The 13161-nt window shown below is 42.1% G+C and overlaps 1 protein-coding gene and 1 long non-coding RNA gene across 4 annotated transcripts; one reads left to right on the top strand and one right to left on the bottom strand.

Annotated features, from left to right (window-relative positions):
- Positions 1-3037: 3037 nt before the first annotated feature.
- On the bottom strand, positions 3038-7996 carry LOC309876564. 3 transcript variants are annotated; one of them, XR_014317196.1, is made up of 5 exons: positions 7890-7964; positions 6445-6601; positions 5066-5153; positions 4651-4784; positions 3038-3625 (listed from the first exon to the last, which is right to left on the bottom strand). It is a non-coding gene; the product is annotated as an uncharacterized lncRNA (long non-coding RNA). The 3 variants fall into 3 exon arrangements; XR_014317195.1 differs by lacking the exon at positions 6445-6601 and having other exon boundaries at positions 7890-7996; XR_014317197.1 differs by lacking the exon at positions 6445-6601 and having other exon boundaries at positions 5066-5156; positions 7890-7956.
- LOC309876563 (gallinacin-7-like) lies at positions 6627-11194 on the top strand. Its single transcript, XM_082757012.1, has 4 exons — positions 6627-6800; positions 10201-10286; positions 10658-10784; positions 11058-11194. The coding sequence occupies exons 2-4, from the start codon at positions 10229-10231 to the stop codon at positions 11071-11073; spliced, it is 201 nt and encodes a 66-aa protein (XP_082613138.1). The 5' UTR covers positions 6627-6800; positions 10201-10228; the 3' UTR covers positions 11074-11194.
- Positions 11195-13161: the final 1967 nt, after the last annotated feature.

Raw genomic sequence — 13161 nt, 5'->3', positions numbered from 1 at the left:
CCAGTGCAATGCTCATGCAAGTACAAATAGATTTACTGGGCTTTCATTCTCTTTGGCATGCAGGACACCTTCTCCTGCTTCTTATGTCCTCCAAAAAAAGTTAAAAACAAACAAACAAACAAACAAAAAACAACTCTAATTGCTGGGCTTTTGGCTGATAACAGAAAAATGGAGCTTTGTGGAATTAAACAGAATATTTGCTGTTCAGGCAGCACATAGATCCGTGGAGCTGATACTGAATTAGCCTTTCTCAACCCTTAGGAAATTTAGTTTCAAAGGAATGTCCTGTCCTGCCTCCTTCATCTTTGAAGCCACTGGGCATTCTATATTATTCGGTCTCTGGTGCACCAAACGGCTTCATGTTTCAGAGATGAAATAAAACATAACCAAAGTGAATGTTACATTTCCTGTAGGTAGCTAGAGAAGCAGCAAAGAAAAATACCAGTCTGCTTTCTCCGAAAAAGCCACAGGGAGAATTTGGTGATGAGCAGGGAAGGAGCTGGAGTTTGCCAGAGCTGGCTGTCTTTGCAGCAAGAGGGCTGTTTTCTCCCTGAGTTTTTTGCTTTATTGGGTCAAAGGGCCAGGTATTAGATGAAATTAGACTGTAGGAGATCTTCCACCCTGTAGAAGTACAATATTTTTTCCTCTGCACCTTTAGAAAGCTTCTGCACCTATAGGAGCTGTGCCATATGGAACGATGCTGTAATAAGTCATGGTCCAACTCTGCAGTTGGTGGCATTTCATATCAAAGGAGCTTCTGGATATTATAAAACTGCCATTGCTGTAGTTTTTGCTTTGTTTAATTAAGTTTATTTTTAATTATTTGCCTTTATATTTAATTGAATTGGCTTTCTGTGAAACATCTTGTTGAAGGATACAACAGAAGTGAGAGGCCTTGTCACCCTTCTGAGGTCATGGAAGAAAGGGAGAGGATCAACCTCTCTTTATTCCTAACTTAGTTTTATTCTTAAGACATATGTCAGGCATTTTGGGTCAGCAGCAGCTGCAGCCAGCAAACTGTGGTGTGTGCTGAGTGGGAACATCCACACCCTCCATTTTATCTGGTTGTCCTTACGGCCCTTCTACTCAGCTCTGGGGAGGCAGCACCTGGAGTGCTGGGACCAGTCCTGGGCCCCCAGCACCAAGAGACCTGGGCCCAGTGGGGTACCCCCAGGGTGCTGCCGTGCTCAGAGCCCCCATGCTGTGAGAAGAGGCTGTGAGAGCTGGGGTTGCTGGGCCTGGAGCAGAGGAGGCTCCGGGGGAGCTCCCCCATGGCCATCAGTACCCGCAGGGAGGTGCAGAGAGGCCGGAGCCGGGCTCTGCTCAGCGGTGCCCAGGGCCAGGCCCAGAGGCCCCGGGCCCAGCCTGGAGCCCCGGCGGCTGCCCCTGCCCCTCAGGCAGCACTGCTGGGCCCAGGGGTGCCCCGAGAGGGGACAGGAGCACCCAGGGGTGCACCCAGGCTCAGCCACACTGTGATTCTGTGAGCACAGAGCAGAGTTCCAGATCCCAAGGATCTCCTGTTGTCTAACCACACATGTTACCACATTTCTACACCAACCTGAGAGGGGAAATTATTATTTACTTGTTTGGACAGAGACAGGCAGAATAGCGAAGCACTTCATTTCTTTTTGCAGGACACCCAGTTCCTAAAACTGACACCTCACTGACCAGGCAGACAAGAGCTCTGGGAACCTGAGACATCTCCAGTCTTCTGATATCAATGGATCCCAGCCTTGGTGCAAACCCGAGGAGCCTTTCCCATGGGGTGAAGACTCCTGGGAGCACGAGAAGATCTGAGGAGGAGTTCTTGTAGCCATGATAGAGATTTGCAGCTTCAATTCTAATAAAAGCAAGACACTGTGAAACCACATTGCTGACATTTGCTCGTGTATGTCAGGGTGGTTTTTGTTGTTGCTATTGTCTATAAAAAAAATCAACTTGTAAATGAAACTTATTTAACTAAATTAAGTTAATTCAAGTGCATGTGTCATTGAGTCCTGTTAAATCATCCTGCAGAGTGTCTGGGTTGCAGCAGTCTGTGTGTGGCAACACATATGTCAGTAAATCATAAACCAAGGTGGGGTTCAGAAGTTATCCAGTTCTCCATCACCTGCCAACCCAGCGAGAAGAGCTGGAAACAGCAATGCAGAGAAACCCTAGCATGGCAGAAGGCCAGCTTCTTTAGGTCTTAAAACTGCCTCGCCACAGCCTGTCTGAATTTAAGAAGAGATTGGACTGTGCACTTAGTCACATGGTCTGAACTTTTGGGTAGACCTGTGCGATGTCAAGAGTTGGACTTGATGATCCTTAAGGGTCCCTTCCAACTCAGGATATTCTATGATTCTATGATTCTGCTCCTGTTACGTTTATTTGGTCTAGACAAGCATCACATTAGTGGGATCCTAAAAAGCCAAACTATTTACCACAGTGCTGTGCTGTCTGGATGCATGTCCGTCATCCTGAGCCTCACCACTTGCTGTTATGAGGTATAGAAGTGTGCCTTGCTTCCCCTTCCCATCCCCAGCATCCTTGAACAGAGGGCAAAAGGATTTGAGATGAGGGAGGGCTAAAGGAATCCGTGCTTTCCATCCCATCAGCTGCTATGAGCATTTTATATGTAATATAAAATATTTTATATATTTATATATAAATATATATAAATATATAAAAATTTATATAAATATATTTTATATATATTATATAATATATATAATATATAAAATATTTTATATATAATATAAAATTTTATTATTTTAAAATTTTAAAATTATTATAAAATTTTATATTTTAATATATTTATATTTTGGACTCCCATGTGCCCCGAACATGGACCTTTTGTTCCAGCATTTTACTAGCCTAATCCCAGTGTGTTTGGGGAAATTATCCCTGACTGTTGCTAGTTATTCTGATAAGGAAGAGGCCATGCTCCTGTCTGTATATGGGTTTGGTTTCCTGGAGAACTTTACCCCATATCACACTAATCCTGGCTGAGATGGGAGCCAGATCTTCCAGAAAAAGCACAAACCAAGACAATTCCTTGCAGGTATAAGGACCAGATGCAAGTCTTCTGGAGCAAGTTTATTAAAATTTGTAGAGATATGTAGACCATGAAATTTGAAAACCTCAGCTGTGCATTCAGTCTCTCCCAGAGACTTTATCTTTCAGTGCCGATCCCATTATTGCTACTTTTAAATATAAAAGAAAAAACACAAGCATCTGTTCTGAAGGCCAAGGTGAGAACCTGTTCTGTGTCCTCTCATGGGGACAGACTTCTGCATGCCGATAATCTGTGCTCTGGATGCAGTGCAGTTTTGTTAAGAAACTATTTTATTTTAGAAAAAAAAAAAAAAGAGTCTTTTCTGGGTGGTCCAAGGATCACTTTCAGAGTCTCTTCAGGCCATTCAGTTTGTTTGCTGAGGTGTTTGTTGTCATTCTTCTGTTGTTTGTGTTTTGGGGTTTGTGTGTGTTTGCTTGTGTGTGTGTGTGTGTGTGTGTGTGTGTGTGTGTGTGTGTGTGTGAAAACCATATTTTCAGCCCCAAATTCCAGATTTTCTAAAGGGATGATATCTCTCATTGCCAGAAGATCTGCTTAGCTGGTCTAAGATACTGGAAAACACTAGTCATACTGCAAAAGAGAAAAGAAACTTTCAGATTATGTTATAAATAGTAATAATTAAAAAAAAAAAAAAAAAAAAAAAAAGGAACTGACAGCACCAAGCACTGAGAGCAAAAATGTTCCTGGATAACTCAGGAATTCTTAGCAGGATCTCTAAAGTCTTTCTGCTGCTAAATTGTAACCATGTTTTTAATAACGTAATAGAAAACCTTTCTATTTTACTTAATAATGAAATGCAAGGAAGCTTCTTTACCTGAAGCTTCTTTTGCATCTTGAAGTCTCTGATATGGAGATATGGAATTTCTCTATATAAATCTGCTGCTCCCTCTTTATTTTTAATGTCTCTGCCATTACTATTGAACAAAGTTTAAGTGAGTGTTCAAAACCACGACTAGCTACATCATCTTGCAGCAGGAAGAAGCAGAAAATTAAGTATTAGAAACAGTAGAAGCAGAGTGTACATTTGCATTTTTTTCTGTTTTGTATTGGAATAAATATGCCGGACAACTTGGAAATTCTGGTAAGGAATTAGATTTTTTTTTTCTCTAGCAAGGGGACAATTATAGACAACATGACTTTCAGATTTTTATTCTGAACATGAGCAAGTCCTGGTAGACTTTACTATATAAAACATGCAGGTTTCCTATGAACCTGATCCAAACATTCCAGGACTCCAGACAACATGCACATCCTATAGAGAAATATGTCCTCCAAAGCCAATATTGTATGTCACGAGGCATCTGGACCAGGTAATAGGAACTGCAGAGATGAGTTAATTTTCTGCTAATTATTTATCTCTTCCAAAGAGTTTTGACTGTGAATTATCTTTCCTACAAGGCACTTGAGCTGCATTGTTATTGACCCTGTGTGTTACACAGGGAGCAAGCGAGTAAAACTTTAGGAAATCCTCTGAATGTAGAGAGTCTCTGCTCCCTTGGGAGCTTTCACATCCAAGGGCAGACTGGATGTGTTAAAGTGAGTAATGAACCCATTCCCCCATGAAACACCCAGTCTTCATCAAATCCTCCACTCACCACAGTCCGACAGCAAGGGATCCCTTGCTGGCACCGTCCAAAGGCTCTTGTATTGGGTGGGGGGCAGTGGTCTGTGGAACAGGTACCCCCAGCCTGCTTGCATTGCACGGCGTTGTTAGGTGCTCGCATGAAACCTGTGAAAAGAAGCTGAGTCTTGATTTTCCTTCCCAAAGAAGACTAAGTACAAGTCAGGGCTGTATCATGACAATAATATTCCAGTCTGCCTGTGGTCTGGCCACGTTCACACCGTTAAATTCTCTTCATGTCCAAAAGAGGGTCAACAATCACACATGGAGTGTTTGACTACTACAGAAGTATCCCAAGATTTAAACCCATTTTATTTCTATTTCTACTTTACCCTTTCCGTACTCACCAAATCCCCTCAGGGTTTCCTCTGCCTTTATGGATCTCTTACCTAAAGAGCTCTGGAGCACTAGGAGGAGCACAGCAAAGAAAAGGTAAATGATCTTCATGTCCGAATGCAGTGGCACAAGGTACAACAGCTACTAGGAAAAAGCACAGGAAAAGGTGTGTTGGCCATTACTTGACCCCAATATTATGTATGACATATAAGCCACAATTTGTAAATAAAAGTTGACATTTATGCAATTGAGTAAGTGTTCTAGAATCAATCTATTGAAATACCACTTTCTGAAGAAAGATATATTTTAAAGTTCATTTTAAAGTTTAAAGTTAAATATATTTTAAAGATATACTTTTAAAGTTCAGTTCATAAGATGAAGGAAATATATTTTACTCTCTTAAAACTTAAAAGAATAAAATGAATATAGTGATTTTCTCTCCATTGCATGCAAAGACAGCCAACATCACTGCCTCCTACATTCGTATTTCATAGATCCTGAATGTTATAACTTACATAAGATATAAAATAAAATAAAATAAAATAAAATAAAATAAAATAAAATAAAATAAAATAAAATAAAATAAAATAAAATAAAATAAAATAAAAATCTTCCAAGTCTTATTAAGCAATTTTTTCTAGGTGTCTTTTATAACTTATATATAACATTGCCACATAAACAAAAGCATCAATACTTCTATTTACAGTTTTATTCTCTCTCTTTTTTTTTTTTTTTTTTTTTCCTTCTTTTTGAGCAACTGTTTTGGGTCTGGCTGGGACAGAATTAACTTTCTACATGAGAGCCTATATGGTATGGTGCTGCATGCTTGTGGCAAGATGATTAATGACAAAAGTGCCCGTTTTATTTAACTATCACAAATTTTCATTCAGGGATGTGTAGATAATGACTTAAACCATTCTAATTTCTCTGGATAATGAACACTCATAAACTTTAATTGTAGAAATAATAATAATTTTTGTAGCTTACAAAGCAGTAGCAAGTCCTTGAAAATATTTTAACAGAAAAAGCTGATATCTATCCCTTCTCTCCGTAACACCTCTATAACATACGCCAGCTGAAAGCCTCAAAGCATCTCCCCAGCATCAGTCCTTCCTGCAGGCTCTAATTAAATTTTGCAAATGATACAAACCACTATAATCATACAGAATCACCATTATTGACTACAATAATAATTCAAATGCATTGATCAAATACCAAGTATCATACTTTTCATTGTCCATAAGCTTATAATTAAGCTGCAGAAGCAGACACCTTGGAATGACAAATTTCATGTTAATAAGCAAAGGATATTTAAAAATATATATATATGTATTTTTTCTCTTTATCAATTGTCTTCAGCTCATCCTAGAGGACTTGAGGCACATCAGTAGGTAACATGTGGAGAGGGGGCACTCTGGCTGGTCTGTCCTACCTGGTTCTTCTTAGTGGGGTGCTCAGCTTCACAGGGTGATGCCTTGCCCCAAAACAACGGGGTTTATATATTCCTGCTGATGACAAAGCTGCCACAGACTGGCCAGCCAATGACTTGGGCTTCTCATGGCATTTCCCAGCAGCTGAAACATCACTTCCTAGAAGCCAACAAGCCAAATATGTTTAGGCCAAAGTGTTCCCCTGTGCTGCCAACACTGGGACAAAACCTTCAGCTCATGAATTCACAGAAGCACACAGAATCGTGGAGTGGCTGAGGTTGGAGGCCATGTCCAGCATGGGCTATGTCCAGGTGGCTTTTGAAAATCTCCAAGGAGGGAGACTCCAAAACCTCCCTGGGTAACCTGTATCTGTTGTTATACTTGTTGGCAAATTTACTTTAAATTTCTTAAATATAGTGATTAAACTATCTGCTATTTTAACTCCTGTATATTGTTATTGACTTTAAATATCAGTTTGGCTACTCAGGATCATAAAAAGTATCAGTATTTAACCTATATCTTACTAATTAAGCCCAACCTGTACCTTAGTAATTAAATATACATAATCCAAGCATTAATATTGTATACCAGATATACCTTGACAGTTGTATTTCTAATTTACTTTTCTCTCTCTGTGATGCTTCAAGGGATATTGCAGCATTTAAATTGTGTTCTTCTTTTAATGACCACATGCAGGCACATATATATCAGAGAACCATAAAATTATAGAACCATAAAATCATAGCATTGTTATTATATTATATATATAAAGTCTGAGTATATTTATTTCATAATATATACGTATTCTAGCAAATAAAGACTGATTTTTCTAACCTGCTTTATATTTTATCTTAGCTAAATAACATACAAATAGAAAAAAAAAATTCAGATATCCCAATCTATGATTTAGTCAATAACAGCCAGGATACTAAGTAATTCCTTGTTTAAAATTACACATATTCTTATAATGATGGTATTTCTTACCCTCTCATTTCTCTACAGTCCTCCTAGGACATTCACACTAATATGTATGTATATGTGTGTGTGTGTGTGCTTTAAGCCAGCTGGTATTTAGAAGAAGAGTCCTTCCACATGGTCATGCTAACAAAGTTTTAGATATAAATGCTATATATACATAATATTCTTCTAAATCCCAGCTGGCTTAAAGCAGATCTTTGTATCACCAAAATGCTACAGACTCCTGTGCTCTGTGAACATTCAGGGATCGATTCGTTTGCTCACTCTTAGGCAAGTGCCACTTGGGATGTCCTTGTGTCCCTCCTGGCCAGCCAGGCTGCTCCACCAAGGCTTGGTCTTCTCTCTCCTGAACTTTGTCTGCGAGCCCCATCTCACGTAGAGAACTGCAAATTCCTCTGGGTGTTAGAGTGAAGGCCACTGAATTAAGCCCCTTGTGTCTATTTATCATTTCTATCCTGCTGTGGCTTACCTCTGATGTTGAGGAGTCCTCAGACAGCTTCAGGCCAAAAGGATCTTCCACCCTCTCTTTGCCATCCTCTTCTCCCCGTGTGCTCTGTGCAAATGACAGGAAGGGATAACAGACCTTTGGTACGATTGCCCAACGCTTGTCCTTACGGCACGTCCACAATTAGCAAGAATATCATGAAATCCAGCTGGGGAAATGTCCTGCTGCCTGTTCGGTGGCCTTGGCCGGCACCGTGGAAACCTGCCCAGACCTGACTTGGCCAAAAGCTGCCTGGAAATCACCTCTGCTGCCTGGTGTATTCTGCCACAGCACTGCATGAGCAGCACTAATATTTGTCTGTGCTTCAGGTTTTATTACAAGGCCAGGCTTCACCAAGATTTTACCCATGGAGATGGGGCCAAAACATAGATTAAATAACCTGAAGGTGGGCATCTGAGCTGCCTTTCCTTTTGGTCAACTCAAGCAACTCTAAATCTGATAGCTTTATAGCTGGCAAGGATCAGACCTCTTGCCTGGTGGGACACAGCACAGCACAGTCTGACTGCCAAGCTGACAGCTGCTGCATGCATCTGGGTCTTCCCACCATCCTTGAACTACAGAAACAAACTTCTCAAGGCATGGGCTATCAAGTCTGAAAGTTATCAAGCATGGCTTGATTTTTTTTAAGTTGCTGGCTCACGTACAATGATTTGTTTGTCATTTTTTTAGGGGTGGGAACTTCTAGAGCAGAGAGTAGGATAAGCAAGGGCACATCCAGAGGAGATGGGGTAGCATGAGGGACTGGGAAGGTTCCCAAAGAAACAAGGACCAGATAACCTGAGAAATAAATACGAGGCTGGCAGGCATGCTGGTTATCCTGCCAGAGTCTGGACAACCTGAGAAAGATTAAGTGAACGTTTGTATCAGGAAGGACACTGAAACAGCTAAGAAGCATCAGTAGAAATGGAAATGTGATCCATTATGATGGTGTATGAAAGGTTGTATGCATTTAAGTTAAAATTTCATATACTACTATGCAATAAACTGTTAACTATACAACTAAGAAGCCGAAAAGAAAGCAGTGCTCATTCTTTTATTGACATGGACAAAAGACAACCAGGAAAGATGAAAAGGACAAAGTATTACGGAGGCACACGATGGCCATGCTGCTGTTGCAAGCTAGACAATTAAGTTGCACGCTGAAGGCAGAACAAAGACCCTGCAGGACCTAGGCAGCAGTCATTGCGTGTTCCCAGGTATTTCACATAACCCTGTGGCTTAACGTCTCTTACAAAAAGTGAAATGCTCTAAGATGGATTGCACCAAGATCAGGGGATTTGTGGTCAAAGCAGTTCCAAAGCAGTGCCTCCTGTCTCATTGGAAGACACCGAAGTGCAGAACAAAGCCAGCTGGGAAAGGCTTGGTTCATTGGCCCGTGCCTGCTCTGGCAGCAACCCCAAATTTTATATAAAGAGGCATGTTTGGGTCTAGGGCATCTGCTGGAGAAGAGAGACAGAAGGCAGTGGTGAGTGATCCTGCACCTCCTCTGCTGGTACCTCCTCCTGTGCCTTGTCCTAGACAGGCACCATCACCTCCTTCTCCTTTTCCACTTATTTTGCTTTCATTCCTCTTCAATCTAATGAGTATTCAGCACTCATTAAGCCCTCCCATCTCATTACTGCAGTGAGTGTGGCAATGTGTGTGTGTCCTGCAGGACCATGGGTGGCTTGCAGGGATTGCAGGAGGTACCTGTCTTTGCTGACCTCCAAAGGGAGTGGAGAGAGACCCAGAAACATCCACTGTAGGCATTGCCTCTTGAGCTACATATCTTGCCCAATTTTCAGTCCCTTTTGGGCTGAGTTCAAGAGATAAATAAGTCCTTTTCTGACTTTCAGAAGGATGATGGTAGTAGATCCAGTCTCTGAACACTTTGTGAACTACAGCAGGGTTGAAAGTGAATAATTCATGGGTCTGTGATTGTTTCAGAGTAATCTGTCCTGTGCCGTACAGATCTGGAGTATCACTTATCAGTGCAAGAAGACCAATACCTCTAACAAAGACAGAATACCAGGACAATTTAAGTTGAAAGGGACTGTGGGGACTTCTTGTCTGAATCCCTGCTCAAAGAAGATGTGGTTAGGTTGGGTTAGAGGTCCATTTAGGAAGGTTTTATATGTCTCCACGGATGCAGTTTCCACTGCATTCTTCATTCAACTTCACTGTATTTTATAAGCCTCTGGGTTTTGTCATGCATGGCATGTTTTAAGAACTCCCCCAGTCAGGAGGGAGCAGGCCATGTGGTGAATTTTGGTCTTGTGGTCTCTGTTCCTTGCAGATAAGGACTTCACAGCTCAGCAGCGGCCATGAGGATCCTTTACCAGCTCCTGGCTGTCCTCTTCATGGTGCTGCAAGGGGTGGCAGGTAAGCTGTGACCTTGGCAGGCTGGAGAGCTGGGCCTACAGGAGTGCCAAGAGGTCCACCAAGGAGAAGCCCAAAGTCCTGTCCCTTGAGGAGGAACAGGCCCAGCACCAGGACAAGCCAAGGGCACCCAGCCCAAAGTAGCTCTGCAGAAATGGACCTGGGGAGACTCCTTGGAGATCTCCCCGAGCCCAAGGACATGGGGCTGGGCACCCTGCTGGGGAAGGGGGGAACCGGGGCACCCAAGGGTGCCCCCAGCCCCAGCCATGCTGCAATTCTGTAATTCTGAGATGTGAAGAGGAATTAGAGAGGAAAGTGCATCCACTTCTGCTCACCTGTGAGGTAAGCAACTATTCTTTTTTTTTGCCGTGCAGGTCAGCACTTCTTCCCTAGGCCAACCGACCCTTGTGTACTCCAAAATGGACTCTGCTTCCCGGGGATATGTCGGCGGCCATATTACTGGATTGGAACGTGCAGTAATGGAGGTTCCTGCTGTGTGAAGTACGTGAAAGTGCAAGGCATCCCCTCAGCAGTGACTGAGATCCTCCTGGTATTTTCTCCTGAGTGACATCTGAGAGGCACAGCTGCTGACACCATCTTCTCTCACTTCTCTGACACCAGCTTTGCTGGCACAGAGGGTCCTCGGGGGGCATTCACATGCCATGGCAGCTGATCTTGTGGTGCAGTGACATAAAGCAGAGAGATCCTCCTAAAATAACATTGCAGAAAACCTCCTGGTGGGTAACCTGAGACTGTCTCTTTTTCTCCATGCAGGGGATGGAGGCACTGATGACCACCTGGATTCTCCTTGGAAATCCTTTCCGCATCTACCTAGTGGCCTCTCAATCACACTGACCCCATCACTCCTAGTGGCACCAGATCTTGCTCCCACAACTTTCCTTTGCACTGAAGCAAACAACAGCATCTGCGAAAACATAAAGTTGGACCAGGCCTCACCACTGAAACCGTTTCTTTCCTCCCTTTAATAAAATTACTTCTGATGGCATTCATATGGTTGAACTTTGGCTGTGTTTGGTGGGAAAGGAGGGGATTTTTCCTAGGAACGCGTGGGCTACAAGCAGTAACACACAGGTGGGCTGGTGGCTTGTAGAGTCTGCGGAAAAGAGGCTGAGGTGAAACATCACTCTCTACGACTACATGAAAGGAGGCTGTAGTGAGGTCGGTGACAAGGGCATGAGGAAATCAGCTTCAAATTGTGTCAGGGGAGGTTTGGATTAGATATCAGGAAGAATTTCTTCACAGAAGGAGGGTTTAGGCACTGGAACAGGCTGCCCAGGGAAGTGGAGATGCCCCCATCCCTGGAGGCATTTAGGAGACATGGGGATGTAGTGTTTAGGAACATGCGTTAGTGGTGGACCTGGTGGTGGTGGGTGATGGTTGGACTTAAAGATCTTTAGGGTGTTTTCCAGCCTTAATGATTCTATGATCTAACACTTATGTCCTTCCACACCTGGGGGAAAAGTGAGGACATTTTATCCTCTGCCCCCCAGTGGCCACATCCCTAGAAGACTCCTGCAGTGACCATGGTCAGGAAAGAAACCTAATTTCTCTCTGTGCTGGGTGCTAGTGTACAATAAGTACACATTCCAGTAGTTTCAAAGCTGCTTTTTCAAGGCATTTTACTATTTTGGACAGAAACCTGTCAGAAACATGTTTCGTTCTTTCTGTCTGTTTTTCTCTGTCATCGTTGCCTACCACTGTAGAAAATGCCAAGGTATCTCCAGCTACTTTCTTCACTGAGCCTGGAGGCATTTGAGACATTTTGTTCCTGAGGAGACCTCATGGAAGTGAAATCCAGCAACATTTTGGATGACATCAGACCCCTGACAGGACACAAATTAGAAAAGAGGTACAAAGAGGGGACAAGGACACTAGCAAACACATTCCCACTGTGTGGTCCTTACTGCTGGCACAGTAGCACCAAAGGGCTGGACTCTGCTCCTAGCTTGATACCTTTAGCTGTCAAATCAAAGAGAAGATGGAGTGGGATCTGTCCATGGAGATTTTAACCTCATATTATGATTTCTCCCTGGTTAATCAAGATAACTACAGGATCATTAAATTCATTGTCTTGGTTAGATAGTTTTAGTGCACTGATCAAACCTTATAACCACATACATAATTGTTGCTGAGATGATCTAAACTTGTCTCAAAGCTTTATCTGTTAGCTATAATGCAGTACACCCATTACAGATGCACTTATAAATACAAAACACCACCTAAATACTGGCTATCCTCCACTGGGTGGATCTCCTTTGGTAGTACAACAGCTGGTAACAGCTTTTTCAGCTAATCTAGAGGAATCTGAATTTCTTTAAGGTACACTCCACAATTGCATCAAAATGCATTCCCCTCCTATGCAATGGTTATGCCTTATGGCAAGAATCCAGTTCAACACACATGAAGGAGGTTAAGGGATGCCATCACCACACAACTGAGGAATATTGCTTTGCCTGTACCTGAATACAATGACCTCAAGATGCCTGGAGCCTTCATTGCAATGCACAAACTGTCCTCTGGAGGTGAGGGGTGGAACAGCAGTCAGGTATTGGTGTAGCAGCGTTTGAAATGAGGTTTATAAAATATTTTAATATTTTTAATAATAATAATATTTCATTAAATAATTTATTAATGATTTCATTAAGTAAATTAATTAAAATTGATGCTATAAAAAGCCTCCTTAATATTTTCTACTTTTTTTTTTTTTTTTTTTTTTTTCACCAGAAAACTATTAGGAGCCAAGTTTGGAATTATCCCTTCATTTTACTCCTAACTGCTTCAGGTTGAGTAACAGTTACGGTTGGTAGGCAAGCTAACCACAAAGTCTTGGCAAGTTGTGAAGCAACTACATGTTATG

Source organism: Aythya marila (genome assembly GCF_965140915.1).
Source record: "Aythya marila genome assembly, chromosome: 3".
Taxonomy (NCBI): Eukaryota; Metazoa; Chordata; class Aves; order Anseriformes; family Anatidae; genus Aythya; species Aythya marila.
The sequence above is the reverse complement of the archived record's forward strand: the minus strand, read 5'-3'. Positions and strand labels throughout refer to the sequence as shown.